The sequence below is a fragment of the Cornus florida genome, unplaced genomic scaffold (assembly GCF_030987335.1).
Source record: "Cornus florida cultivar Cherokee Brave unplaced genomic scaffold, ASM3098733v1 CherokeeBrave_3.0.0_Hap2_Chr09, whole genome shotgun sequence".
NCBI classification, from domain to species: Eukaryota; Viridiplantae; Streptophyta; class Magnoliopsida; order Cornales; family Cornaceae; genus Cornus; species Cornus florida.
The window spans coordinates 96768826-96795264 of NW_026775579.1; the positions used below are offsets into that span (position 1 = coordinate 96768826).

The 26439-nt window shown below is 38.7% G+C and overlaps 1 protein-coding gene and 1 long non-coding RNA gene across 3 annotated transcripts in view; one reads left to right on the top strand and one right to left on the bottom strand.

Moving 5' to 3' along the window:
* Nucleotides 1-71: 71 nt before the first annotated feature.
* LOC132275468 (suppressor of mec-8 and unc-52 protein homolog 1) overlaps nt 72-26439 on the bottom strand; it is a 64191-nt gene continuing 37823 nt past the window's right edge. The window contains exons 7-16 of the mRNA XM_059776972.1: nt 25040-25126; nt 24892-24945; nt 21645-21740; nt 15154-15281; nt 14821-14947; nt 14671-14730; nt 14429-14536; nt 1814-1914; nt 1074-1125; nt 72-359 (exon numbers count right to left, since the gene is read on the bottom strand). Of these exons, the coding sequence (XP_059632955.1) occupies nt 261-359; nt 1074-1125; nt 1814-1914; nt 14429-14536; nt 14671-14730; nt 14821-14947; nt 15154-15281; nt 21645-21740; nt 24892-24945; nt 25040-25126 (912 nt within the window). The 3' untranslated portion in view covers nt 72-260. The remainder of the gene's footprint in view (nt 360-1073; nt 1126-1813; nt 1915-14428; nt 14537-14670; nt 14731-14820; nt 14948-15153; nt 15282-21644; nt 21741-24891; nt 24946-25039; nt 25127-26439) is intronic.
* Nucleotides 327-3806, top strand: LOC132275472 (uncharacterized). 2 transcript variants are annotated; one of them, XR_009470637.1, is made up of 3 exons: nt 327-389; nt 2612-2737; nt 3594-3806. It is a non-coding gene; the product is annotated as an uncharacterized LOC132275472 (long non-coding RNA). The 2 variants fall into 2 exon arrangements; XR_009470636.1 differs by lacking the exon at nt 327-389 and having other exon boundaries at nt 2323-2737.

Here is a 26439-nt window from a genome sequence, read left to right on the forward strand (position 1 = left end):
TACCCGTTTCAAAAGAGTGTGTGTGTGTGTGTGTGTGTGTGTGTGAGAGAGAGAGAGAGAGAGAGTACCCATTCTAATTAGTAAAGACAGCTATATTGAATATTCTAAACTGTCAGGGATAGTATGCTAAACTTTAAAATCTGATAATTTTTTTGGACTAAACAACTGGTGTTAAAACATAATTGCAGCTAAGGAAAAATGGAAGCAGCTTAAATTATATTCTGCACTGCAAATGGAAACGCAACTGTGCTAAAGAATTCTCAAGGCTTCCACAATTTCATGGTACAATCTTCACTATACGTGGCAACGAGGTTCCTGTGGGGATGATGAGTGATCCCTATGACATCCTTCTCATGCACCTGCAAATATAAGAGAAATACCGCACTTCAGTAAGCAAATATCGGATTCTAACATCAACAAAAAAATAAATAAATAAATAAATAAGTTACAGTGTGCAGATTAAACATTTAGCACTAAAGAAACCAGTTGTGCTTCTTGCAATCTTTTCTCATTCTTTCTTCAAGCTATTCATGTCTTGATAATGGATTAGGCATTTTCCATATGATTAATTACCCGAAAGAGGCATTGCTCGCATGCATGCATGTCTAAAAACACATATGGATGGTTCTGATAACACCAAGTAACACACTCCACAGAAGGGCTAAAAAGGGAACAAAACCAAATATACCTATATACATAAGGATGGTTCTGTTAACACCAAGTAACACCCTCCACATAAGGCCAAAAAAGGGAACAAAACCAAATATACCTATATCTTATAAGGCTATATACAGGAAGTGCAAAAACACCTTAATCAATCACATATGTAAATTTGCATGGTTGAAAATAATGCCCAAATTAAAAATAATAATAATAATAATAATAATAAATGAACAAATAAATAAAAACTTAAATCGCAGTTTATCATTGAAAATATGGCAAACAAACTCGAACTAAGTTGTCGACAAAAAGACTAATTATCTTAATAATAGATTTGGGACCAATTAACAGCAATCTTTAAATGGTAACTCTTATCACCCGACCCCATTGGCCTCCAGAAATTTGAAGCTTACCTTCATTAGATGCTCTAGTTTACCAGATTGGTGGCTGAAGCAGTACAAATTTCTGCACATAATCCACAAATCATTTAGTTAATAATAAAATCAGTATGTGATTAAGGTGAACATATGCTAACAATGATAGTTGACTTCACACTTATTCTGCAGCAACTATTCAAGACAGTCGCATTCCCATCCATATGGGATAAAAGCAGGATCGTGACAAAGATGATGAACCAAATTATCATTATTGCAAGATTTCTTAATTCCATATTGTCAAAATTTAGCCACTAAAAGATTTGAAAATATATTACATAGGAATCAGAAAGTAGGCTAGAGCGTGAAACCCCAATAAGTTTACCCAAATACAAGAAAAACCTACAAATACCAAGACTTGAAAGTAAGCCCTGTCATAAAATCTTCATTTTCCTTGGGCGGTTCATATTTGTAACATTTGAGATAAAAAATGAATACTAGAAATTAAACTTGTCATAACATCTTTATTTTTCCGAGAACTTTTCAACTACATTGCGGATACAAAGCCAATGAATTTAGGAACACTGTCGCTGACATTACATCTTTAAAACTTTCGCCACAAAACATTTCTAAATAAGTATTTTAATATAAAAAATGAGGAAAATTACTGCTTCTACTCATTTTATAAAACTAGAAAAATATTAATTTACTTGATAAAAGAATTAAAGCACGAGCATATTCCATGTGAACCTAAAGAACAACAATCTTTAAAGCCATACCTGTCTTCACCAACACAGTAAATCCATTCCCCTTTTGGTGACACACAAGCTGCAACAAAATCGCCACCTTCTCTTTTACCAGATGATAAGTTCTTCACAACCTGGACAAAAAAACATTAGGAAAGAAAAAATCACAACTTTAATCACTTCAGTTGTGGTTTTTTCACTACAGAATCAGAAAAGGATTTCTCAAAAAGGCAAGATTCTACTTGAAAGCAAAGAAGGAAAGAGAGACTTAACCAGAGTGAAAGCTCAACGGTACATGAACGTAAAATTTACAAGCAATATAAGTCAGATGCTAGAGAAGTCGAAGGTAACTTCACACCAATTTTACCAATGTATACCAAGTAAATCAAGGAAGAGACACAGGTAGTTTGAATACAGGATGGATTAGTCCATCAAAAATCTCATCAAAAGAAAACCTTGTTTTATTATTACCCAGTCCATTGACAGAAACTGAAATTCCAACACCATTACCATAACAGATCTGGTGAGGCAAGCACGCCAAAAGCCTAATTTGTAACAGGTAACCAATTATGTGTGTCAGTAAATATGACTTCGTAATGTCTGTGTGTGGTGCAATTTAAAAGTAAAAGAAAAAGAAAAAAAAAAAAAAAAGGTGGGACCCACTCCAATTTTAAGTCTATGGAATGGGTAATGGGTCATTACTGACCCACTGTTTTTTTTTTTTTCTTCTCCTCTCTCGGTTTACTCCCTCTCTGCCCGCATGCTTTTCTTTTCTTTTTTTTCTTCTACACAATTAAGCTTGATTTCTCCCTCATTTCTTGGCGGATTTAGGTGCTGTTTGAGGCAAAACGAAGCCCACGACGAGCTCTACGCATCCATACGAACAATTCCAGATTTGGTGCCCTTCTTGGAGTTCGAATTTCAAGACCCATTTTAAGGGTTTTGTGCAATCTTGAGGTAGGGGCCCTTAACTCATGATGTTCTTGCTCTTTTGTGAATTATACTTCCTAAATTGTTGAAAAGCATGCTTATTTTTGAATTAATTGTATTAAAGATGATGTAAGTGTTATATGTGAGGTTATGATTAAATGTGTTACTTGAGTTGTATAAGAACATGTTTATTTGACTAATTTCCTTGTCTGATAAATTGATTTACCATGCTTATATTGTTGTAAAACTTGCTAGAATGATATGGGATGGCATGTGTAATTTCCCTAGAGTACTTGTAATGTATGCACAATTGTATAATGTGAAAGCCTTCACTTCCATGGCATTAAGAACATGATGTACATGCATACCATGAGACATGATTGGGAAGATTGTTTTTGAAATGAAAATTGGGAGTTTTGGGGAAAAGTATTTTGATGAAAGTGTTTTTGGAAAACCTGGTCGCCGCGGGGGTACCAAAGGGCCGGAGTGTTAATATAGCCTAGAGGGGACTAGGGAGTCGCCCTAGCGTGGTTGAGCTAGCTGGGCCCCATAATGACGCCGCGGGGTTACCAAGGGTCAGGGACACTAGCCAATCCTCCTCTCGTGTCGTTGCGGGGTCACCAAAGGGCGGGTTATATTAACAGTTTGAAAGAGATGGATTTTAAATATGAAAACGGGGAGTGACATCGGCATGCATTCGCATTTCATGGCATTGCATTGTTTGTACTTAAGTTTGATTGAAATGTTGTATTATCCCGATATTGTATGATCCCCATTCCCATTGACCTATTCTATGCTTGGATTCACGGGGACACAAGATGCGTGTCTTAAGTGTCACCTACTGAGCATATAGCTCACCCTGCATACTTATTATTTTTTTCAGGTCATGGCAAAGAAACGGCGGATGACAATCCTCCGCAAACTTGAAAGTTGTTAGAAGGTTGTTTGCTATTTTGTATTTTGACCATTCTATGTATATTCATAGTTGTGGAAATGTAACTAAGTTAGTATTCATGGCCTTGTAATTTAAGAACGAACTTATCTTTTGTTTAATGTAAATGAAACTAATGGAATCATGGTATATATTTCCATGTAATTGTATCATGTAACGTTGTAAGACATGGACTTTAGATCTTAACCATGTATTTTGGAACTGTAATTATGATAATTTGGATTAATTGGTGTGTGCATGTTCTACCATGAGAGGAACTATGTTGAGGTGTAATGAATGGGATGCTGGAGTATATTTTTTTGTTTTGTGTATTGGGACAGGTTGTTGAAGGACCACTTTTAGGGGAGGTCATGCCAAAAATTTTGTATAAATGGTTTTAGTTTAGGGTCGTTACAAATTTGGTATCAGAGCGATGGTTCGAATACCATTAGTACGACGGGTAGAGGCTTGCCTAGGGTTGTCTGGGAAGTCATTTGCATTGTTATTTCCTTGTTTGGAAAAGTGTTTTGCTATGTGAAAAAACATGCTTAACTGCTTACTTGCTTACGTGCTTATGTGTTTATATGCTTACATTAATGTGTTCATTGCATAGTATTACATGCTAAATGTTTGTACAGTATGTTTTTGCGTTGGGTTGTTCACGGTTGGACCTTAGTGTTAACTTTATTGAATTATTTCCTTTGTTTTATAGAACGATGTCACGGCGTGAGGAAATCAGGGAAGTTGGCCCTAGACCGACTAGGGGTGATGTTGGTGAGAGCTCCAGCTCCAATCCGGAGGAGCTAAATGATGAGGACACACTTCTTAGGGACTTGATTCCCCCGAGAGCTGTCCCCACAAGGAGGGATAATGTTGAAGCACCCGTAGAAGTGGGTGAAGGTTCTGTGACACTGGAGTTTAATCGTTTGTTGCAAAATGTCATGAGGGCAACGATTGCTGCTCAGTCGCAGTCGGCACCACAACCTACAGTTCAAGTTGAGGAGACGCCAGCTCAGAAGCATCTCAAGATTATTAAGGGGTTTTCTCAGCTGATGCCTGTTGTGTTTGAGGGCGGTGCGGATCCAATGATAGCAGATGACTACATGGAGCAAGTTGAAACTCAATTGACTTCTATGGATGTGACAGAGGATCATTTGAAGATCATCCTAGCTACTTATAAGTTTGCTAAGGATGCTAAATTATGGTGGAAGTCGGTTACGAGCCGATACAAGGTAGAAGAGATGAGTTGGGACAAGTTCAAGGAATTGTTTTATGAAAAGTACTTTCCGCTTTCCAAAAGATGGGAGTTACAAGACCAGTTTCATAACCTTATCCAAGGGAGCATGTCAGTGGCAGAATATGAAAACAAGTTCACTTCCCTTTCTCGCTTTGCTCCAGAAATGGTGAGAGATGAAGTTAACAAGACTCGGAAGTTTGTTTCTGATCTTAATGATCGGATGAGGCCGTTGATCACAGCACAGTTCATTAAAGTTTACTCTGAAGCAGTGGAAAGGGCTTTGATGCTGGAAGCTGATAATAAAGAGAAGGATGCAAGAAGAGAGCAGTTAAAGCAAAAGAGGGGTGCAGGGCCATCTTCAGAATGATCTTCTTGGAAAAGGAACAGGGGCGGTCCATCTCAGTTTCAAGGACAGCAGTCTGCACAATTTGCTCCTACCACTCCATTGCCAGCTGGGTCTGATAGGAGTGCAGTTGTTTGCTTTCAATGTCAGCAGCCTGGGCATTACAAGTCCAGTTGTCCCATGAGATTTACTTCAGTTTCTTCAGCTCCGAAGGCTTGTTATGGGTGTGGCCAGCAGGGCCATTTGATTCGGGACTGTCCGAGTCAGAGAGCAGGCACCACTAGTGGCAGAGGGTCACGGCAGAGGCCGTTACAGTCGGCTACGGTTCAATCAGGTTTCAGACCACCGCCGCCACCACCTCAGCCTGCCTTATCTTCTCAGGGTTCACGACCAGTTAGGAGGTATACTCCTACTGTGTCGGCACAACAGTCTGGTGTTCAGATTAGTAGTTCACAGGCACAGGCACCGCAGGGGCGTGTCTTTGCCCTTGCATCATCGACTGATGCATCTCCTGGATCTTCAGTTCTCCGAGGTATATTTCCAGTGTTTGGTTCTTGGGCCCGTGTTTTGTTTGATTCTGGTGCATCTCATTCTTTCATTTCATCATCATTTGCACTTGCATCGGGGTTAGAGGTCAGTTTTATGGATCGGGCGTTATGTGTTGATACGCCAGTTGGAGTTTCAGTATCTTTGAGCCGAGTCGTGAGGGACTGTTCCATTGTGATAGCCGGGCGGACTTTTGTGTTTGACCTTATCCTCCTAGAAATGACTAGCTTTGATGTCATTCCCGGGATGGATTGGTTAGCTTCTTTTCATGCCACGATCGACTGTTTCAGAGAAAGGGTTACAGTTTGTACTCCCGAGGGAGACTGTTTCTTTTTCGTGGGAGATCGGAGTGATTCCCACATTTCATCGTTTTATGGAATTCGTGGACGGAGTCGTGGTGATTACTTTTTGGCTACCCTTATAGCCGAAGAGGATGATGTTGTGGAAGAATATTATCCTGCAATTGTTCGTGATTTTCTGGATGTGTTTCCGGAGGATTTGACAGAGTTGCCTCCACACCGAGAAGTGGAGTTCTCTATTGAGTTAATGCCAAGTACCGCGCCGATTTCTATGGCACCGTATCGTATGGCACCAGTTGAATTGGAGGAATTAAAAAGGCAGCTTGATGATTTGAGGATGAAAGGTTTCATCCGACCGAGTGTGTCACCATGGGGCGCACCGGTCTAGTTTGCTAAGAAGAAAGATGGTTCTTTGAGGTTGTGCATCTATTATCGGAAGTTAATCGCGCCACCATCAAGAACAAGTATCCTTTGCCAAGGATAGATGATTTATTTGATCAGTTGAGGGGAGCCAGTTGTTTCTCCAAGATTGACTTGAGGTCTGGCTATTATCAGTTGCGGGTTAGGGATGAGGATATCCCGAAGACAGCATTCCGTACACGGTATGGACACTATGAGTTCCTTGTTATGCCTTTTGGCTTGACTAATGCTCCAGCGGCATTCATGGACTTAATGAACCGCATCTTTCACGATTACTTAGACCAGTTTGTGGTAGTTTTTGTGGATGACATTCTTGTGTATTCACGATCTCGAGAGGAACACGAGATCCATTTAAGTACTGTTTTACAGATTTTGCAGGAGCACCGGTTGTATGCCAAATATGAGAAATGTGAGTTTTGGCTACAAGAAGTGAAGTTTTTGGGACATGTTGTTTCAGAAGGCGGAGTGTCAGTTGATCCATCAAAGATTGAAGCTGTTTTGAATTGGGAGCAACCCAAGAATGTGTTTGAGATCCGTAGTTTTCTTGGTCTAGCGGGTTCCTACAGGAGATTTGTGAAAGATTTCTCCCGTTTGGCAGCGTCTATGACCCGTTTAACCCGAAAAGGGATTAAGTTTGCATGGAATGAAGCCTGTGAGTCATCTTTCTAGGAATTGAAGACAAGATTGACTACGGCTCCAGTGTTGGTGATACCTGAGCGTAGCTTGGGTTATGTGATCTATTGTGATGCTTCACGTGATGGTTTAGGGTGTGTGTTGATGCAGGATGGTAGAGTAGTGACTTATGAGTCTCGACAGTTGAAGACTCATGAGTACAACTACCCTACTCATGATTTGGAGTTGGCGGCAGTTGTGTTTGCTTTGAAGTGTTGGAGACACTACTTGTATGGTGAGAGATTCGAGGTGTACTCGGATCATAAAAGTCTCAAGTACCTTTTCTCCAAAAGGACTTAAACAATAGACAGAGAAGATGGGTTGAATTCTTGGAAGATTATAATTTTGACTTGCAGTATCATCCGGGCAAGGCAAATGTGGTAGCAGATGCCTTAAGCCGGAAATCTCGTGGAACTTTGGCCTATCTGGTTATTCGGAAGTGGAAGATGCTTAAGGATTTGGCAGAGATGGGATTGTATTGTTTTGATGATGATGTTGACAGCGAGTCGGCATTCTTGTTTAGTCTTATGGCTCAGCCTACTCTTGTTGTACGAGTGATTGAGTCACAGAGACAGGACCCGGATTTAGATGCCATTCACGCTTTGATCTCCAGTGGTGAGACAGTGAAAGATTGGGCTTTGTATACAAATGGGGGTCTACGGTTCAGGGGTTTGTTGGTGGTTCCTACTGTTTGTCGTGAGGACGTCTTACGGGAGTTTCACACTTCCCGCTTTGCAGTTCATCCAGGTGGTACCAAGATGTATCACAATTTGAAACGTCAGTATTGGTGGAACGGGATGAAAAAAGATGTTGCACAGTTTGTGGCTAGATGCCTTACCTGTCAGCAGGTGAAGGCCGAGCATCAGAGACCAGCCGGTTTGTTGCAACCATTACCTGTAGCGCAATGGAAATAGGAGCATATTACTATGGATTTTGTGACAGGTCTTCCAAGGTCACGAAGGAGCAATGAGTCCGTATGGGTCATCATTGACAGATTGACCAAGACGGCTCACTTTTTGCCTATTAAGGCAACAGATGATGCAGAGAAGCTTGGTGTTCTTTATGTGAATGAGATTGTAAGGTTACATGGAGTTCCAGTAACCATTGTTTCAGATAGGGATGTTAAGTTCACTTCGAAGGTTTGGGAAGGACTTCAAGCAGCGTTTGGCTCAGCGTTGCACCTGAGTACGGCATTCCATCCACAGACTGACGGTCAGTCGGAGCGTACTATCCAGATTTTGGAGGATATGCTTCGGGCATGTGTGCTTGACTTGTGTGGTAGTTGGGAGGATCACCTTCCACTTATTGAATTTGCCTACAACAACAGTTATCAGGCGAGCATTCAGATGGCTCCATTTGAGGCGTTGTATGGTAGACCTTGTAGGTCTCCTGTTTGTTGGACTGAGGTAGGCGAGACAGCCGCCTTAGGACCTGACATTGTACTCGAGACTACCGAGAAGATTAAGTTGATAAGACGGAGGTTACTTACAGTTCAGAGCCGACAAAAGAGTTACGCGGATAAGCGGAGACGGTCGTTATCCTTTGAGGTGGGAGACCACGTTTTTCTTCGGGTTTCTCCACGGAAGGGATTGATGAGATTCGGGAAAAGTGGCAAGTTGTCTCCACGATTCATTGGACCATTTAAGATTTTGGACCGTGTAGGAGAGGTTGCCTACAGACTTGCTTTGCCACCACAGTTGGATAAGGTCCACAATGTTTTCCATGTATCGATGTTACGGAAGTACGAGCCAGATCCATCTCACATTTTGAGTTGGGTTGATGTAGACATTGATGAGGATGTTTCCTACGAGGAAGGACCAGTTCAGATTCTTGACACACAACAAAAGGTGTTGAGAAACAAGACGATACCAATGGTGAAAGTCCTTTGGAGACACCACGGAGTCGAGGAGGCTACTTGGGAGCTCGAACAGGAGGTTCGTTCCAAGTATCCAGAGTTGTTTTCTTCTCCAGGTATGTCTTGATTTCGGGGACGAAATCTTTTAAAGTTGAGGAGAATGTAATGTCTGTGTGTGGTGCAATTTAAAAGTAAAAAAAAAAAAAAAAAAAAAAAAAAAAAAAAAAAAAAAAAAAAAAAAAAGGTGGGACCCACTCCAATTTTAAGTCTATGGAATGGGTAATGGGTCATTACAGACCCACTGTTTTTTTTTTTTCTTCTTTTCTCTCGGTTTACTCCCTCTCTGCCCGCTTGCTTTACTTTTCTTTTTTTTCTTCTACACAATTAAGCTTGATTTCTCCCTCATTTCTTGGCGGATTTAGGCGCCGTTTGAGGCAAAACGAAGCCCACGACGAGCTCTACGCATCCATACAAACAATTCCAGATTTGGTGCCCTTCTTGGAGTTCGAATTTCAAGACCCATTTTAAGGGTTTTGTGCAATCTTGAGGTAGGGGCCCTTAACTCATGATGTTCTTGCTCTTTTGTGAATTATACCTCCTAAATTGTTGAAAAGCATGCTTATTTTTGAATTACTTGTAATAAAGATGATGTAAGTGTTATATGTGAGGTTATGATTAAATGTGTTACTTGAGTTGTATGAGAACATGTTTATTTGACTAATTTCCTTGTCTGATAAATTGATTTACCATGCTTATATTGTTGTAAAACTTGCTAGAATGATATGGGATGGCATGTGTAATTTCCCTAGAGTACTTGTAATGTATGCACAATTGTATAATGTGAAAGCCTTCACTTCCATGGCATTAAGAACATGATGTACATGCATACCATGAGACATGATTGGGAAGATTGTTTTTGAAATGAAAATAGGAAGTTTTGGGGAAAAGTATTTTGATGAAAATGTTTTTGGAAAACCCGGTCGCCGTGGGGGTACCAAAGGGCCGGAGTGTTAATATAGCCTAGAGGGGACTAGGGAGTCGCCCTAGCGTGGTTGAGCTAGCTGGGCCCCATAATGACGCCGCGGGGTTACCAAGGGTCAGGGACACTAGCCAATCCTCCTCTCATGTCGCTACGGGGTCACCAAAGGGCGGATTATATTAACAGTTTGAAAGAGATGGATTTTAAATGTGAAAACGGGGAGCGACATCGGCATGCATTCGCATTTCATGGCATTGCATTGTTTGTACTTGAGTTTGATTGGAATGTTGTATTATCCCGATATTGTATGATCCCCATTCCCATTGACCTATTCTATGTTTGGATTCACGGGGACACAAGATGCGTGTCTTAAGTATCACCTACTGAGCATATAGCTCACCCTGCATACTTATTATTTTTTTCAGGTCATGGCAAAGAAACGGCGGATGACAATCCTCCGCAAACTTGAAAGTTGTTAGAAGGTTGTTTGCTATTTTGTATTTTGACCATTCTATGTATATTCATAGTTGTGGAAATGTAACTAAGTTAGTATTCATGGCCTTGTAATTTAAGAACGAACTTATCTTTTGTTTAATGTAAATGAAACTAATGGAATCATGGTATATATTTCCATGTAATTGTATCATGTAACGTTGTAAGACATGGACTTTAGATCTTAACCATGTATTTTGGGACTGTAATAATGATAATTTGGATTAATTGGTGTGTGCATGTTCTACCATGAGAGGAACTATGTTGAGGTGTAATGAATGGGATGCTGGAGTATATTTTTTTGTTTTGTGTATTGGGACAGGTTGTTGAAGGACCACTTTTAGGGGAGGTCATGCCGAAATTTTTGTATAAATGGTTTTAGTTTAGGGTCGTTACAGACTTAGTGCATGTAAAGAGTAGTAAGACATTACATGCTCTGATCAAAAGCAATGGAATTTTTTTTTGTACATGTACAAAATATTGATGAAGGTTAGATTCATCTCTAATCTTCCCATTCCAAAAATCAGCATTGAGTAATGTCCTCTAGCACAATTAATATGTCGCTAAAAGAATTCTTAAAAAATTCTAGAGCCCAAGGATTTAAATTTCACTTTGTTTCAGTTGAGAAACACAGTGAAAATTTGTAATATTTGAGTTCAGAAGGTTTTGAACCAGACAACTGGATTGAAGACTTGCATAGATTACAAAAGAGAGAGAGAGAGGAAAGCTATAGAAAAGTCCAGAAGCCTTGCTAAAGCTTCTAGGATCGATTTCAGATCAATAGGCCGAGATCAAGCTCTGGAAACCTCCTCATTGTTGGAGGTGGATTCAGTGTGCTGTGTGAAAAGACATGGCCTATACACAACTTTCTTATCGTTATGTATGAAATATGTTCACTTTTTAGATATGCTTATGATCAGGTAGGTGACTTCATAGTTCACACATCAAATGTGAACTTAACGGAACCTAACCACTGTAGTAATAATATCATCTGCTGTTTGTAAGGACACGCGAATAATACGTTGGACCGAATCAACTGATACTTAACTATTGGAGCTGCACACACACACACAAAAACCTTACCACTGTAGTACATAGCATTTCATCACTATAAGTAGAGTGATATTAAAGTTTTTTACTAAGAGTAAAGTGATATTAATGTTGTTCTGCTACCAATACTATGACCTGGCAGTGGTCACCAAAGATAGAGAGATCGGAATGTTTTACCACGAATTATTGTATTTTTTTTTTCTCGAAAATATACCCATGTACAAGAATTTACCAAGTTATATTTAAACAAACATAATAAATGAAACTAAGAATTTTTTATGGCCTATAATGCACTCTTATTGCAATTTAAGAGTACTCTTTAGTCTATATGCAAAAGTTAATCCAGTGCAGTTGATTGTAATTTAAAATATAATTGATCTAAAAAAAGTAGTTCAACAATAATTTGATAACTACTAATTCACATAATTTCTAATTGCGTAAATTGCACTGACACACCCTGAGGTTTCAGTCAACGGCTTTGTTTACAATGACACCCCCGAGGTTTCAAAAGTTTACATACAGACCCCCTCCAGACCTTTGACACACGAGAAAATGACAATTTAGCCCTTTGACTTAATCAACAAATACATAAAAAGTGTAAATTACTAATATAACCCTTTAAACTAAATTTGAAGGACCAAAAGAACCTTCATTTCCCATTCTCTCTCTCTCTCTCCAAAAATTCTGCACTCTCTCTATCCTCACCACCACCACCACCACCACCACCACCTCTCTCATCCGTAGCTGCCCACTTCGAAGAGGTGTCCCATAAACAAAAAAACATCAAGTCTTAGGCTTACTAATTTTGGGAACTAAGTCCTTTACTCAACTAAGATTGATAATACAAAGCATAACTCCTTTATTAAAACAACACATTACCTCCAAATTATCTCAGATTTCAGAGAAATTATAGAAAACCCTAATCTAAAACACTTATAATTGAGATCAGAACAAACTCAAAAAAAAAAATACCTCAAGGTCAAAACCCGAAAAAATTAGGGGTAAGATCTGCAATTTATTTCATAAAATTGTAAATCTCATGCTTTTTGAAGAAAATATTAAAACTTTCTGCACCTATTCCAGAATGAAGATGGTTTAATTTGAAACCCTAAAACTAAGAATAAAATCACAGCATATTCGGATCAAACATGCTTATTTAATTTCAGATTTTAACAAACTCAGAATGCCTAAAATCCTAATAAATTGAATTCAAATCACTACACCAATTGCTAACTCCAACCACCATACCAACCACCAATTGCTAACCCGAAACTCTAAAATAAAACCAACAGAACCTAATCAGAGCCATTCGTTGTACCGAGCACCAAGACTTCAGCTGTCGTCATCATCATCATCATCGGCGACGCCGTACCGAGTACCAAGGATTCCATCATAGATCCAACGCTTCACAGTCAAACGAATCATCGTAACGGCGGTGAAGATATGGGAGAGGTTGAGGGATTACAAACTGGGTCTCTTTTTGGTCATCGAAGGTTCACGGACGCAAAGGTCTCACGATTAGTGGTCGGAGCGTGGAAATATGTGCGCTGGTACATCGTCCCCACCCTCCTCCCTCGTCAATTGCTTCCAAAATGACCCATCTGTAGCGTCTACTGGTGCAGATGTGGCGACGCAATCCGCGCCAGCATTAGCGTCACCAAGTTGTAGTCACGATGTGGCCAACTGGGGATGGGTTTCGACGATGTAGTGATTGGAGAGAAAACTAAAGAACGGGGTGGACGGGGTGGAGGTGGCGATGGTGGGTGGTGGTTGTGAGGTGGAGGTTGCGGTGGCGAGGGAGAGAGAAAGAAAGAAGGGGTAGGTTGGTGGCAGTGGGTTGTGGTGGCTCTTCATCAGTTTGCAATTAGGGTAAGTTAGCTGGCTAATTTAGTCATTTCATAGGGCTGATATTTTTAGAATAAAATTGAATTAAAAAATCAGGGGCATTTTAGACTTTTGACACTTCAAGGGGTGTCAATGTAAACAAAGCCGTTGACCGTTGGCTGAGTGACGTTGACCTCAAGGGGTGTCAGTGCAATTTACCCTTTCTAATTTTACATTAGTGTCCTATTGTAAATATGTTAGCCTCAAATATGGTCAACTATTCAACTCTTGAGTTTACTTTTTTTTTTTTTGATAAGTAATAAGTGCAACTCTTGAGTTTACTTATAAGCACAACAGATTCTAGTTTACATTTCCATGCATTCTGATGCATTTCCAAATATTTTCTTCAATTCCATTGTGTTTCTATATAGTTTCCACTTCTAAGCTCCTGAGTCGAATGAAGATTTGATCATATGGAAATAACAATATTTCAAATAAAACGAAACGAATCACTATCTTTTAAAACGTAGGGTCTGCTTGGAAACAGATTTTAGGAACTCCAAGGACACAATACACTTTTCAGATATTTTCAACTCTATATTTAGGGAACAATTTTAGAAAATGTCAAACAAACGAAATACCCTGTTTTCTATTTTATTATTCTCAGAGCTTCTAATGTCTCCCTGATATGCTAAATAGGATTAACTCTACGAGATCTAAGATCTAATATGGATCACCAGGAAGGGGAAACAACACACATGAGCATCAGCATGTTGTGAAACAAACGCAAAGTAGGGCGTAATAAACTCATTATGATATTGCTTGTCTGCCAGCCTCCATCGATTGGCAAATTTCAGGTATGTCACAGAATCTCTAGAATTATACATACCTTCAGAAAATCCAGATTTAGTAAATATCTTGACTATAAGGCTCAGATTTATTAGGAAATTAAGTAAATAATTATATAAGTTGTACATTTCTCACCACGATACTACAAGGACCAAATAAGAAACTGAAAAGCCACCAGAAAACTCTATTGCCCTAATATGGGAGAAAATAAGAGCAAGTACCTGTCCTTGAAGTGTCATGAGGTATATTGACGATGTCTTGTTACAGACAATGATGTGATCTGGATTTTTGGGGAAAAGATGAACAGAATTCACAGATGCATCCCCTCCCTAGCAATCATAAAAGGAATAAACGACAGTTAGACCAAGAGAACTAGTTAAAGAAAAACGAAGACGCAAAACAAGCCAAAATAGTTCTATAGCTACAACCCACGACAAGCACTTTTTATAAAGACAAGACATACCCTTAAAGGAGGTGGTGGCTTAAATGTCTGTAGACAGTCTGTAGTCTTCAAATCCCAGACCTATATAAGGAATAAAGTATCAATTATGCACACAAGATAGAACTTCATAGTAAGCTATGATGGGTATCATGGGTTATCATGGTAGCTTACCTTCACTGTGCAATCACTGGAGGCAGTAATAACACGAGTTCCATCATTTGTAAAGATGGCATCGTTCACATAAGATGTATGGCCACGAAATTCCTTTAACAACTTTCCTGATTTCAGGCCATGGATTCTATATTGAACATAGTGCAAGGTAATATTGAGATCAGAAAACAAGAAAGCAAAGTTTTTCTATATGTAAATAATAGCATTACTTTTTAAAATAAGAGCAGCTACTAATTAATCACAACCACAATCAGAAGAAAAATCAATGTGAAAGTAAAACATATAGATTCAAGAATAGTTTGAATGGTGCAATGACCAAAAACTAAACAAAACCTTGCAGTGCTGTCAAATGATGTACTTAATATCTGACTTCCATCTCTAGAGAAGACCAGGCTAGTGACACCCTGAGAATGTGCACGCTCAAGACGGCGCAAGCATTGACCAGTTCTTATGCGCCAAACCTGAAACAAAAGCAGATTAAAATATGTTTAGTAATTTCATTACTACATTTTAAGAGAACCAACATTGATGCACATTTTATCAAGTACAAATACACGATTACAAATTAAACTGATCTGAAAATTAGATGCACGATGTTAAAATAAATTTAAAAAGAAGAAGAAGAAACAAACAGCAACAACAGAGACAATTACATGACGATGAACATATAACAGAACAATGAAGCACCCCTTTCAACGGGTCTCGCCAACATCCCAGACAGGACCAGGCAGCTTAAGACCCTAGACAGTCAACCAGGCTGCTGGACAAATTTCAAAGGTTAAAACTGTTGTCAGGTGCTTATTTGTTATCACTTATATAATATTGGGGCTTATGTGTAATTTCTGAAACTTGTTAGTATAAATAGAATGTGGTGACAGGATGAAAGTATTCTTTCATTCTTTCTCTCTTTTCCCCATCTCTCTCTCTTTTTCTCTCAACCTCTTTCTTCTCTTTCTTCTTATGCTTTACTATTGATTTGATTATATCTTAAAGTCAACATGGTATCAGACCATGATTTGTAAACATGGTGTGTAGTTGAAACCCTAGAGCAAGTTTATGTAAACCCTAGTGGGTGTGAAGGGTTTTGAAGAGATTCCAAGACGGGATTTGTTTGCAAGGAAGTAGTGTATATCACATCCACACGTATCGCAGATCCAACTCTGCAGTGAGTTGGCTGGGGGTCGCAAGGGGTAGCGCACCCCTGCTCGAGTGGCTCTGCAACATCGGCTTTTTCTTTGTCGTTCACGATTCTGATATGGTCTTCTTTGTTATTTTCTAGGGTTTGTGTGGTGACAGGATGGTCTTTTTTTTATACATCTCAGAAGACGGTAATCTTTCTCGTTGAAGTTTGTGTATAAGAAAGGTGGTTCTTTACGTATTTTGTTGTTACTTTTGTTTCTGATGATTGTATACCTAGAAACTGTTTGATAAAATGTCTAGCTCAAAGGTGACTTCAAAAGAAATTGGGTCTTCTCCTAGTCTGACTTCAGTATTAGGAGGTAGTACCAATCACCATCCACGCCTTTGTATTGCCACTGTTAGGCTGGATGAGACGAACTATATGGATTGGGCTCAATTTGCTAGTATGCATATCACTGGTCATAGGATGCTCGACCATATCGAAGGGACTGTCACTTATCCCTCCAAGAGTGATCCGGAATTCAAAGAGTGAAGTGCAAATAGCACTAGTTATGACGTGGTTGTTGCAGTCAATGCAGTCACAGATCAACAAAGGGTTTCTGTTTGTGAAAACAGCTAAAGAGCTATGGACGGCTGTGGAAGAGACATATTCCTTAGTTGGTAATTTTACAAAACCGTATGAACTCCAACAACAGATTTCAAGATTCAAGCAAGAAGACCAAACTCTTGCTATATATTACCACACTCTACGTGGTAAATGAGAAAAGTTAGATCACTACCAAGACTACATATATGCGCGTGCAACTGATGTTAAAGCATTTCTTGCAATGGTAGAAAGGAACCGAATCTGAGTTCTTGGGTGGTCTGCATCCGAGATCCGAGCATGCTAGGGTACAAGTGTTAGGCAAGTATCCAGCCCCTACTTCTGTTAGAGATGTGTTTTCGTATATCCAGGCTGAGGATAGTAGAATGAAGGCTATGTCTGCACTTGTATACACCAAGTCTGAGCCAAAAGTACCATTAGCTGAAAGGTCTGCTCTTTCCACACAACAATGGAACAAACCCAATCCTCCAAAAGGAGGGAAGCACGATGACAAGAGCAAGTTGAGGTGTGATCAGTGTGGGCGTACGTGCCACACTAGGGAAACATGTTGGAATCTACACGGTCGCCCTACTCCAGCTCCTGCTCATTCGAATTCTAGGCCAAGGTCTGGTCCATTTAAGGGGTTATCTACAGCACATACTGCAGAGCGTGAGACTACTACTGGTCATGCCTCCTCAAGGCCACCGACTTCTTTGTCCGGGGCTGAACTTGATGCTCTCCGACATCTACTAGCACAAAATGCCTCCATTTCCACCTCTAACTTCGCTCAAACAGGCACCCCTCATTCGGCTCATCAAGTTCCCACATTATCTGGTGGGCCACCCTGGATCATTGATTCAGGAGCCACTAATCACATGACTGGTATGTTATCTGATTTTTCTTCATACAGTTTATGTTCTGGTAAGGTTAAGGTTAGAGTGGTTAATGGCAACTTCACCTCCATTGCGGGGAAGGGAACTGTTTCTGCCTCTCCTAACTTATCCTCTATTCTTCATGTCCCAAAGTTTACTAATAAACTTCTTTCTATCAGTCATATTACAAAAGGCTTGAATTGTAGTGTAACCTTTTTTCCATCTCATTGTGTGTCTCAGGACTTGGACACGGGGAAGACGAATGGAAGTGGACGCGAGGACAATGGCTTGTATTTGCTAAACACGAGGTCAACTTCTTATTATGTTGCAAATCAATCTAGTGTTAGGAATAGTAATATCAATAAAGATATGTTAATGCGATGGCATAATAGACTGGGTCATTTATCTCTTCCTGTTTTGAAGCATGTGCTTGCCCAGTTTGCTTTTGTTGAATCTTTTAAGTTAAATTGTGAAACATGCGTTCTTGCCAAACAATGTCGTGTTTCTTATCCTACTAGTAATAATAAAAGTATGACTCCTTTACAGCTTGTTCATTCTAATGTGTGGGGTCCTAAATCTACTACTTCATTACTTGGTTTTCGTTACTTTGTTGTGTTTTTTGACAACTTTAGTCGATATACTTGGCTTTATCTTATGAAAACCAAAGATGAAGTTCATTCCATTTTTAAAACCTTTCATAGGATGGTATGTACTAAATTTGGTTGTACCCTCAAAATTCTTCGATCTGATAATGGAGGAGAGTTTATGTATGGTGGCCTTGCCTCCTTTTTTGCTGATAACGGGATTGTCTATCAAACCTCCTGCCTAGATACACCACAACAAAACGGTGTAGCTGAAAGAAAACACCGTTATATTACAAAGGTTACCCTTTCTCTTCTAATTTGGAAGGGAATGCCTAAAAGTTATCGGGCTGATACAACCTTAACAGCTACATACCTTATCAATCGCATGCCTTCTAAAGTTCTTGGCTATCATGAGAGACAGGTAAATCAGTTTCCCAACCAATCGCTGATATCTTCCCACATCATCTAATGGGTCTCCATCTACATCATTAAGCCTATTTTTCTACTCAATGGGAATATCAATAGGTCTAGCTCCAAACCTGCCTGTTTCAGCCAACAAATCTAACACAAACTTCCGTTGAGAAATGAATACCCCTTTCTTCGATCTGCACACCTCGATGCCAAGAAAGTATCTCAATAATCCGAGGTCTTTAACCTTAAACTCTTTCCTAAGAATGACTTCATTCGATGAATCTCTTCTGGATCATTTCCAGTGATAACAATATCATCAACATATACAATACGGGCAGTGGTGCAGCCTTGGTGCTTCTTGATGAAGAGAGTATGATCTACCTGACTCTGTGTGCACCCTACTCTTTTCATAGCAGTGTTGAACCTCTCAAACCAATCATGCGGTGACTGTTTTAACCCATACAAGGCTTTATTTAGCTTACACACTAAATTCTGACCATTGGCAAGCTTAAACCCTGGTGGCATAGTCATATACACCTCTTCCTCCAAGTCACCATGAAGGAAAGCATTCTTTACATCCAACTAATGTAAAGGCCAATTCAAATTAGTTGTCAAAGAAAGAAAGACACGTATAGAGTTCATCTTGACAACTGGAGCAAATGTTTCCAGATAATCAATCCCATAGGTCTAAGTGAAGCCCTTTGCAACTAACCAGGCTTTATATCTCTCAATTGTTCCGTCTGCATGATACTTTATTGTGTAGACCTATTTGCAACCTACTGGTTTCTTACCCCTAGGTAATGGAACAATATCCCAAGTACCATTCTTCTTAAGGGCCTTCATCTCTTCAAGCATGGCTTCCTTCCATAGAGTTTAACTGAGAGCATCTAAAACACTAGAAGGAACAGATACAGAGGAGATACACGAAGTGAAAGCACGATATATTGGAGATAAGGCATCATAGGATACAAACTGAGATATGGGATGTTTTGTACAAATACGAACACCCTTACGATAGGCAATAGGGACATCAACATCAACGAGAATGCTATTCGGAAAAGAATCAAGAATATCAATGTCAACTAAAGTATTACCTGGATCGAGGAAGACTTCTTCGTCCTGGGGTGAGTCAATGACTTGTTTTGCCCTCCTAGTGTAGATAATTAATTGTTTTCCATGCTGCAAATCATTAGTGTTAGGAGGACTTGACATAGGCACCTTAGTAAGAAGCTCCCCCTAAATGGGAAAAGGCAAAGGAAGGGGGCATCCCCTCTGAATGGACAACAAATTCTCTACCTGTATGTAGTCTCCCCCTGTAGAGAATCCCGAGCAGAGGAAAAAAAAAAAGGAACAGACTCAAAGAATGTAACATCCATGGAAACGAAGCGACGACGAGTGGCAGGCTTATAACACCGATACCCTTTCTAAGTGGTGGAGTATCCAAGAAAAACACATTGGATTACCTTAGGGTCCATTTTGTCCTTGAGATGATGAATGTGAACAGAACAAACACAACCAAACACTTTCGGAGGGACAGCAAACAGGACAATGTTATGGTGTAAGACAAAGAAGGGGGATTTATTTCTCAACGGAAGTATGTGTTACATTTGTTGGCTGAAATAAGCAGGCTTGGAGCTAAACCTATTGATATTCCCATTGAGCATAACCATAGGCTTAATGATGTAGATGAGACCCATTAGATGATGTGGGAAGATTTCAGCGATTGGTTGGGAAACTGATTTACCTCCCTCTCACACGCCCGGATATTGCCTACGCTGTTAGTGTGATTAGTCAGTTTAAGTATGCTCCACATACACCTCACCTTGAGGCAGCTCATCAAGTTCATCGTTACCTCAAGGGTTCACCTGATAAGGGGATATTATTTGGCCACTTGCATGTTGAAGCATATACTGCTGCTGATTGGGCAGGGCCTGTAACAAATCAACGATCTACTTCAGGATGTTGCACATTTGTTGGAGGTAATCTTGTTTCATAGCAAAGCAAGAAACAGTGGAGTTTGTGAGTTGTTATGGCTACGAACGATGTTGGATGAGTTGGGTTATCCTGTTCGCGAATCAATGAAGTTGTATTATGACAATAAGGCTGCTATTAGCATTGCCCACAATCCAGTTCAACATGACAGGACAAAGCATATTGAAGTCGATGGATACTTCATCAAGGAAAAGCTTTGACTTGGGTTGATTTGTACTCCATACGCCAACACACATGATCAGGTTGCTGATGCTTTGACTAAGGGTGCGATTCATGTGAACAAGACTTGCTTGCACAATATATTAGTCAAGCTGGGCATGATAGATATCTTTACACCAACTTGAGGGGGAGTGTTGTCGGGGACTTATTTGTTATTACTTATATAATATTGGGCTTATGTGTAATTTCTGAAACTTGTTACTATAAATAGAATGTGGTGGAAGGATGAAATATTCTTTCATTCTCTCTCTCTTTTTCCCCGTCTCTCTCTCTTTTTCTCTCGTCCTCTTTCTTCTCTTTTTCTTCTTCTTCTTATATTTTACTCTTGATTTGATTACATCTTAAATTCAACAAAACTACTCAGCTTGACAATCGCTCCCCTTTTCTTCTCAGTAGCAAAGCCTCAAATATTCCAGCTTGAAACCAAAACCATAAACAGTCACACATACATACATGTAAAGGAATATGTCAAATTAAGTACAATTATATAAAATGAAATATTAACTTATAAAAAATATATATATATAGAAAATGAAATATTAAGAAAAGTTTTTTTAAAAAAAGGATATATATCCTTTATTTCTTTAATTGTAAAGCCACCAAACACTTGGCTATTTCCATTTATTTCTCCTTATGCTAATTGGGGATGTATATTTATCAGCACTCAATTATCATAAATGTAAATATCTTAACACGTATGAGGTCCACTTCCACATATTAGTCATCTAATAAAACCCCAGCACGTGGACCACCAGATTGACAACCCAAATCCTAAACTCTTCTTTTCTTTTGTGTTTTTTTTTTTTCTTTTGGGGGTTAATCTTGGCGCAATCTTAAACTGAATTCTTTGACAAAAACAAAAAATAATAATAATAACATGTTCGATTGTAGAGTCCAAAATGCACAATTGAATGTCCTACATGTTAGTTGACCGAAAAAATAAATGAAGTTACAGCTACTGATCCTCGGAAAAAAAAAAAAAAGGATTCACAATAGAACCAAATATACCAAGTTAAAACTTACTTTGATTTTTCCATCTTGTGATCCAGATGCAAGCATCTCCGAATCTCTACTAAAATCAACACAAAGGACAGCATCATCATGCATCATAAATGTTTCCTGAAAAAGTTTAGAGCATATCACTAATGCACAAAAAGGCATTCTGATGATATAAGTCTCGACAAAACGCAAATGGTGGTTACAAATTCACATTCACTTTGAAATAACCAAGTACATTAGAAACCATCTTCATCACAATGTCCTACATTTACTTTTTATTGGCTCATGTAAATAATAATTATAAGCAGTTGCTTTAATAATTCAAATGGTGTGAAATGAAAAAAATATCGGGCAATAAGGAGTGGAACAAGAATTCAAGTATAAAAGCATCGACCTGAATTGGACAATCAACAGTTTTCTACGCGCTAGGTACTAAATCATATAAAAGAAAATGCCAGTGGGGGCTCAACTCATGCACAAGCAAAGTGTGTAAGAGGCAAACTTGACCTTATAACATTCAAGGTTTTAGAACACGGTCATGGCCACCGAAGCAGTCGCAGTTGCGCACTTGCAGGCTGTAATGGGGATTACATAACTACTATCATCCATGACAGTCATAGAAAGTTTTCAAACACAAAAAATTATCAAAACGAGCCGATAGACAAGTTTTAAGTCCAAAATTCGAAAGGAAAAAAAAAAAAAAAAAAAAAGGCCAAATGTTTGAAAAACTTAGTACGTAAATCTACAAAAAATCTTTGTCTTGATATGTAAATCTATAATGTAGTAAGATGGGGGTTTAGTATTCTCATTATTTTGGAATTAAGGAGAAAATGAGAAAGAGAAGTTAAAAACAGGGTTTTCAAACCCAAGCCAAAAATCAAGGTCGTCTTGGTGAGAATTGAACGTACTGACCAAGTCAGGCCAAGATAGGAGTTATTTTTGTTATGGCCAACATCTCGGCCTACTCAGACTCAACTAAGCCAACTGGCCAAGTTTTGAAACATTGATTAAACTCAGATTACATTTTAAAAAAAAAAATTAGAAGTCTATATTAGTGTAAAGGATCCAGGAATCACCCAGACACCTACATCACTTTCCTAGTCATATCCTCCAATAAAAACACATATCCCATCCCGTGACATACTCCTCATGAGAGATAAAGGTGATGCCTGCCAGCGCTGAGAAACTTTACTGCTAGTGCAACCAGAAGCCCAGAAACCAAGAAGATCCTCCACAAATGAAGACATAACCCAAAGCTCACCGCACAAAAAGATCGGCAAGCACCACAATTCACAGGACATACAAAATGGGAGGAGATGATCGGTGTTTTCTTAAGCATTCTTGCACATGCAACACCAATTTGGAATTACTTTTTACCTGTTACAATCTCACCCAAATTATCCATGGTCAAGGTCGCCTCCAAGGAGTAAGTCTGAATGAGCCGACTAGAACCAAGCCAAGTATTAGGCAGCTCAAGGTAGACTGCTCAAACTTGGACAATTTCGCATAACCTTTCTAGTTGGGCTCACCATTGTTCACCTGAGCTTGAGCTCACCGAGAACAATAAAGACCAAAAATAAAAAGAAAACTCAAAAATGAGAACCAAACCTTAATACATGAAAGAGCACGTTCAAATCCTAGACGAAAATTACTTATCAAAAAAAAAAGAAATCCTAGACAAAGAATGTGTAAATATCCAAAACAAACTCCAGAGGGCATTAATTGAAAGTGCAGTCATAGATTTATAAATAGATCACAGATACACTAGATGTATAGATGTTCGCACATTAAAAGGCAACAAATGTATTAAAAAAGAAAGTAGGATATTGAATTGAAAGATCACCGAGTTTTAATAAAGGTAGATCTAGATATATTAGGTCTGTGGAAGATCAGAAATTATAAGGCAAAAAATGTAAACCTTTAAACACCACAATGTAAACCTTTAAACACCACCCCCCCCTCCCCCCAACACCAAAAAAAAAAAAAAAAAAACCACCCACCACCACCACAAACGAAAACAAAAAAAAAAAAAAGGGAAGAATGAGGGGAGCAGGAAAGTGAGAGTGTGGAAGTTAAACAGCAACACCAGAAGCCTAACATCAGAGAACACCGGAGACCATTAACAACTCCTTCAAACTCTCACTCTCTCTCCTCTCTTTTTCTCAGTACTTTAGATTTCCCCTAAGAATATTATATTTTGTACAAAAATGCTGGAGCTTGAAGCTATTACTATTAAAAATAAGTTCCATCACCCAACAGGAGAAGAAAAGAAGAGAGGAAGGGGGTGGGGGTGTTGGTTGGTCATCGTGGAATCAGTTCTCAAACAAGAATGAATAGTAATTAGTAATTACTACCTTAAACGGATGAGGGGTGCGGATGACTAATCTAGCTAAGCCTAACTTTATCGAGCTCAGTCTTGCTTGAGCTCTGCTCATTTAATAATCGAGCTTGAGCAAGCCGATCATGAACAGCTCAACTCAATTACGGCACTACAAGGTAGTGATTCAACCAAAGAAAGGTATCTTAGAATGAACTATGACCTTTGAAATACCTTTGCAGGGAACCCAAGCTTGTCTTCCCACAATGTAATTATATGGTATAGAATGATACTTGCTCCAAATCTAAGAAGCATGAATACAGGCATAGCATACGATTCGACATGACACGGATGCATTGACACTGAAAAGTTTTAGAAAACAGAAAATAGACAGAGCGAGAATAAATCAACCAATTCAAAATATTATAAATATAAAAGAGCACCCAACTTATAATTTAAATAAAATAAATAAATAAATAAATAATTCAAAATCAAAATGGATGTCTATAGAACCCACTAAAAATCAACAACATAACTGCAAAAGTATATTTCCCAGTAATACAAGCCTTTGCTAACACATTCATATTGCCAAGTGAAATTTAAGGCTTTATGCATCTATGTTACTTAAAGTCCCAAAAGGAGGAAAACATAGAGATTAATAAATAATCTAGATTTGATGATTAAGAAATAATCAACTTTCTCAACTTATAAATCAGAAAATTATAACCAACCATGTCTAGAAAATTTTACACAGTTGTATTAAAATATTTAACAAAAAAAAGGCAAACTTGTAAATTTCCTTCAAACGTTATTTTTAAATAAATAAAAAGTACAAGAAGGTGGTGTATTGACCATAAATTGTGGGTCCAATCACAGAAGTTACCTGTTCATGTAGAGCAGAATATAGAGATCACTGAAAAACAGAACAGACAGAAAGGAAAAAAAAATACTCACATCAGCCTGATATTGGAGATCCTTCTTGAGTTTTCCATTTATGTGATCCCAAACCTGGTATGCACCATGTGAGCAAGCATTTAATAACATAAACAGATTCACAACTTAAATGAAGCTATTTAATTTCCTAATTAAGTATCAAGCATGCCTCAATAAATCCATCAACAGAGCAAGAAACAAGGAGCTGTCCATCTGGTGAGAACCGAGCACACTCTGGGTGACTTTTTTTCCCAAACTGCAGTGAGAGACACCACCAAAAAACATGACATCAGAAAGTTGCTAAATAGTTAAAAATTATGAAGTATGGAACATAAAATTGGAGAAACTAAATGCAAAACCTACATTTTCTAAGTGTTCTAAGTTAGGTGTGTATGTGGAATATGAATTCCAAACTTGCATTCAACAATATGAGGAGCAATGGAGTGTCTTTCACACTAAGAACCCTTGTTCAGTTTTATGGCAAGAAGCTAACAAAATTAAGATGGAGCCGGCACTAGAATTAAAAATAAAATGTGGTTGTTGCAACGAATCACTCGAAGCCAACAAAATTATGCAAATTTTTGCACATAAACCTTGGTAAATATAATCTTTGATTACTGCATGCGTATATAGCAAAACAATTATTGTTGCTGATTTTCTAGCTAGTTGGTCTTCGTGTAAGGATAGGTAAGAGATTTTCTTTCTTGATGAGCTGTTTAGCCAGCACAGAGCTCTTCATGAGAAAGACATACATGGATGAACAAATTTTTAAACGTTTCTAATAGTAGGTTCACATTTTACCAACAAAATCTTTACCTCGAGAGACAAAACCTTTATTTTGAGGCGAGATGTTTATTTTTCTTGCAGGCTTTATGAATATCAAATTCTCTTGGTACCGCCATCCAATGGGGCCCAATTGCACACTTCTCAAGCCATACAATCCGTCTCACCCAACCAACACCCCTTAGCTTTATTCATACAGATCTGGCTGCAAACCTTGCAGCTTTCCCCATATGCACATTATCTCCAGTGAAGCTTCCTGATTACATATGACGACCACTACAAATAAGTCGAGATGCCAGAATTGACTTCACAAGAACTTACTTGCCCACATTTTTTTTTTTTTTTTGATAAGTACTTGCCCACATATAAGCCTCATATAAAAGGACCTCTTGGCTTGCCTACAATAGCATCTACTGATACAATTAAAGAAGATTGTGGAATGTCAGTCGACTTGAGAAAGCCTAGTCTGGAATATGCAGAAATGGCCCTATCCACTAGGGTTAAATTCAAGGTTCTTTGAGGTTGTGATGGAGAACGAGCTATGATTTTCATGGATGAGCCGCACATGCTCCGACTCTACAAATCCATTGACTTTATTCCGTTGCCTCCACATTTTTGTTCATTTAAAATTTCAGATTCCTTTGTCCAGGTTGTCCATGAGTTTCATGCCGATATGAGACAACAATTTGTTTTGAATAACGAAAGTTATAAATTTACTGTATGTACTTATCATAGAAATTATTAATTTATGGAAGGAGATTATGTTCTAAATCATGTACACCCACA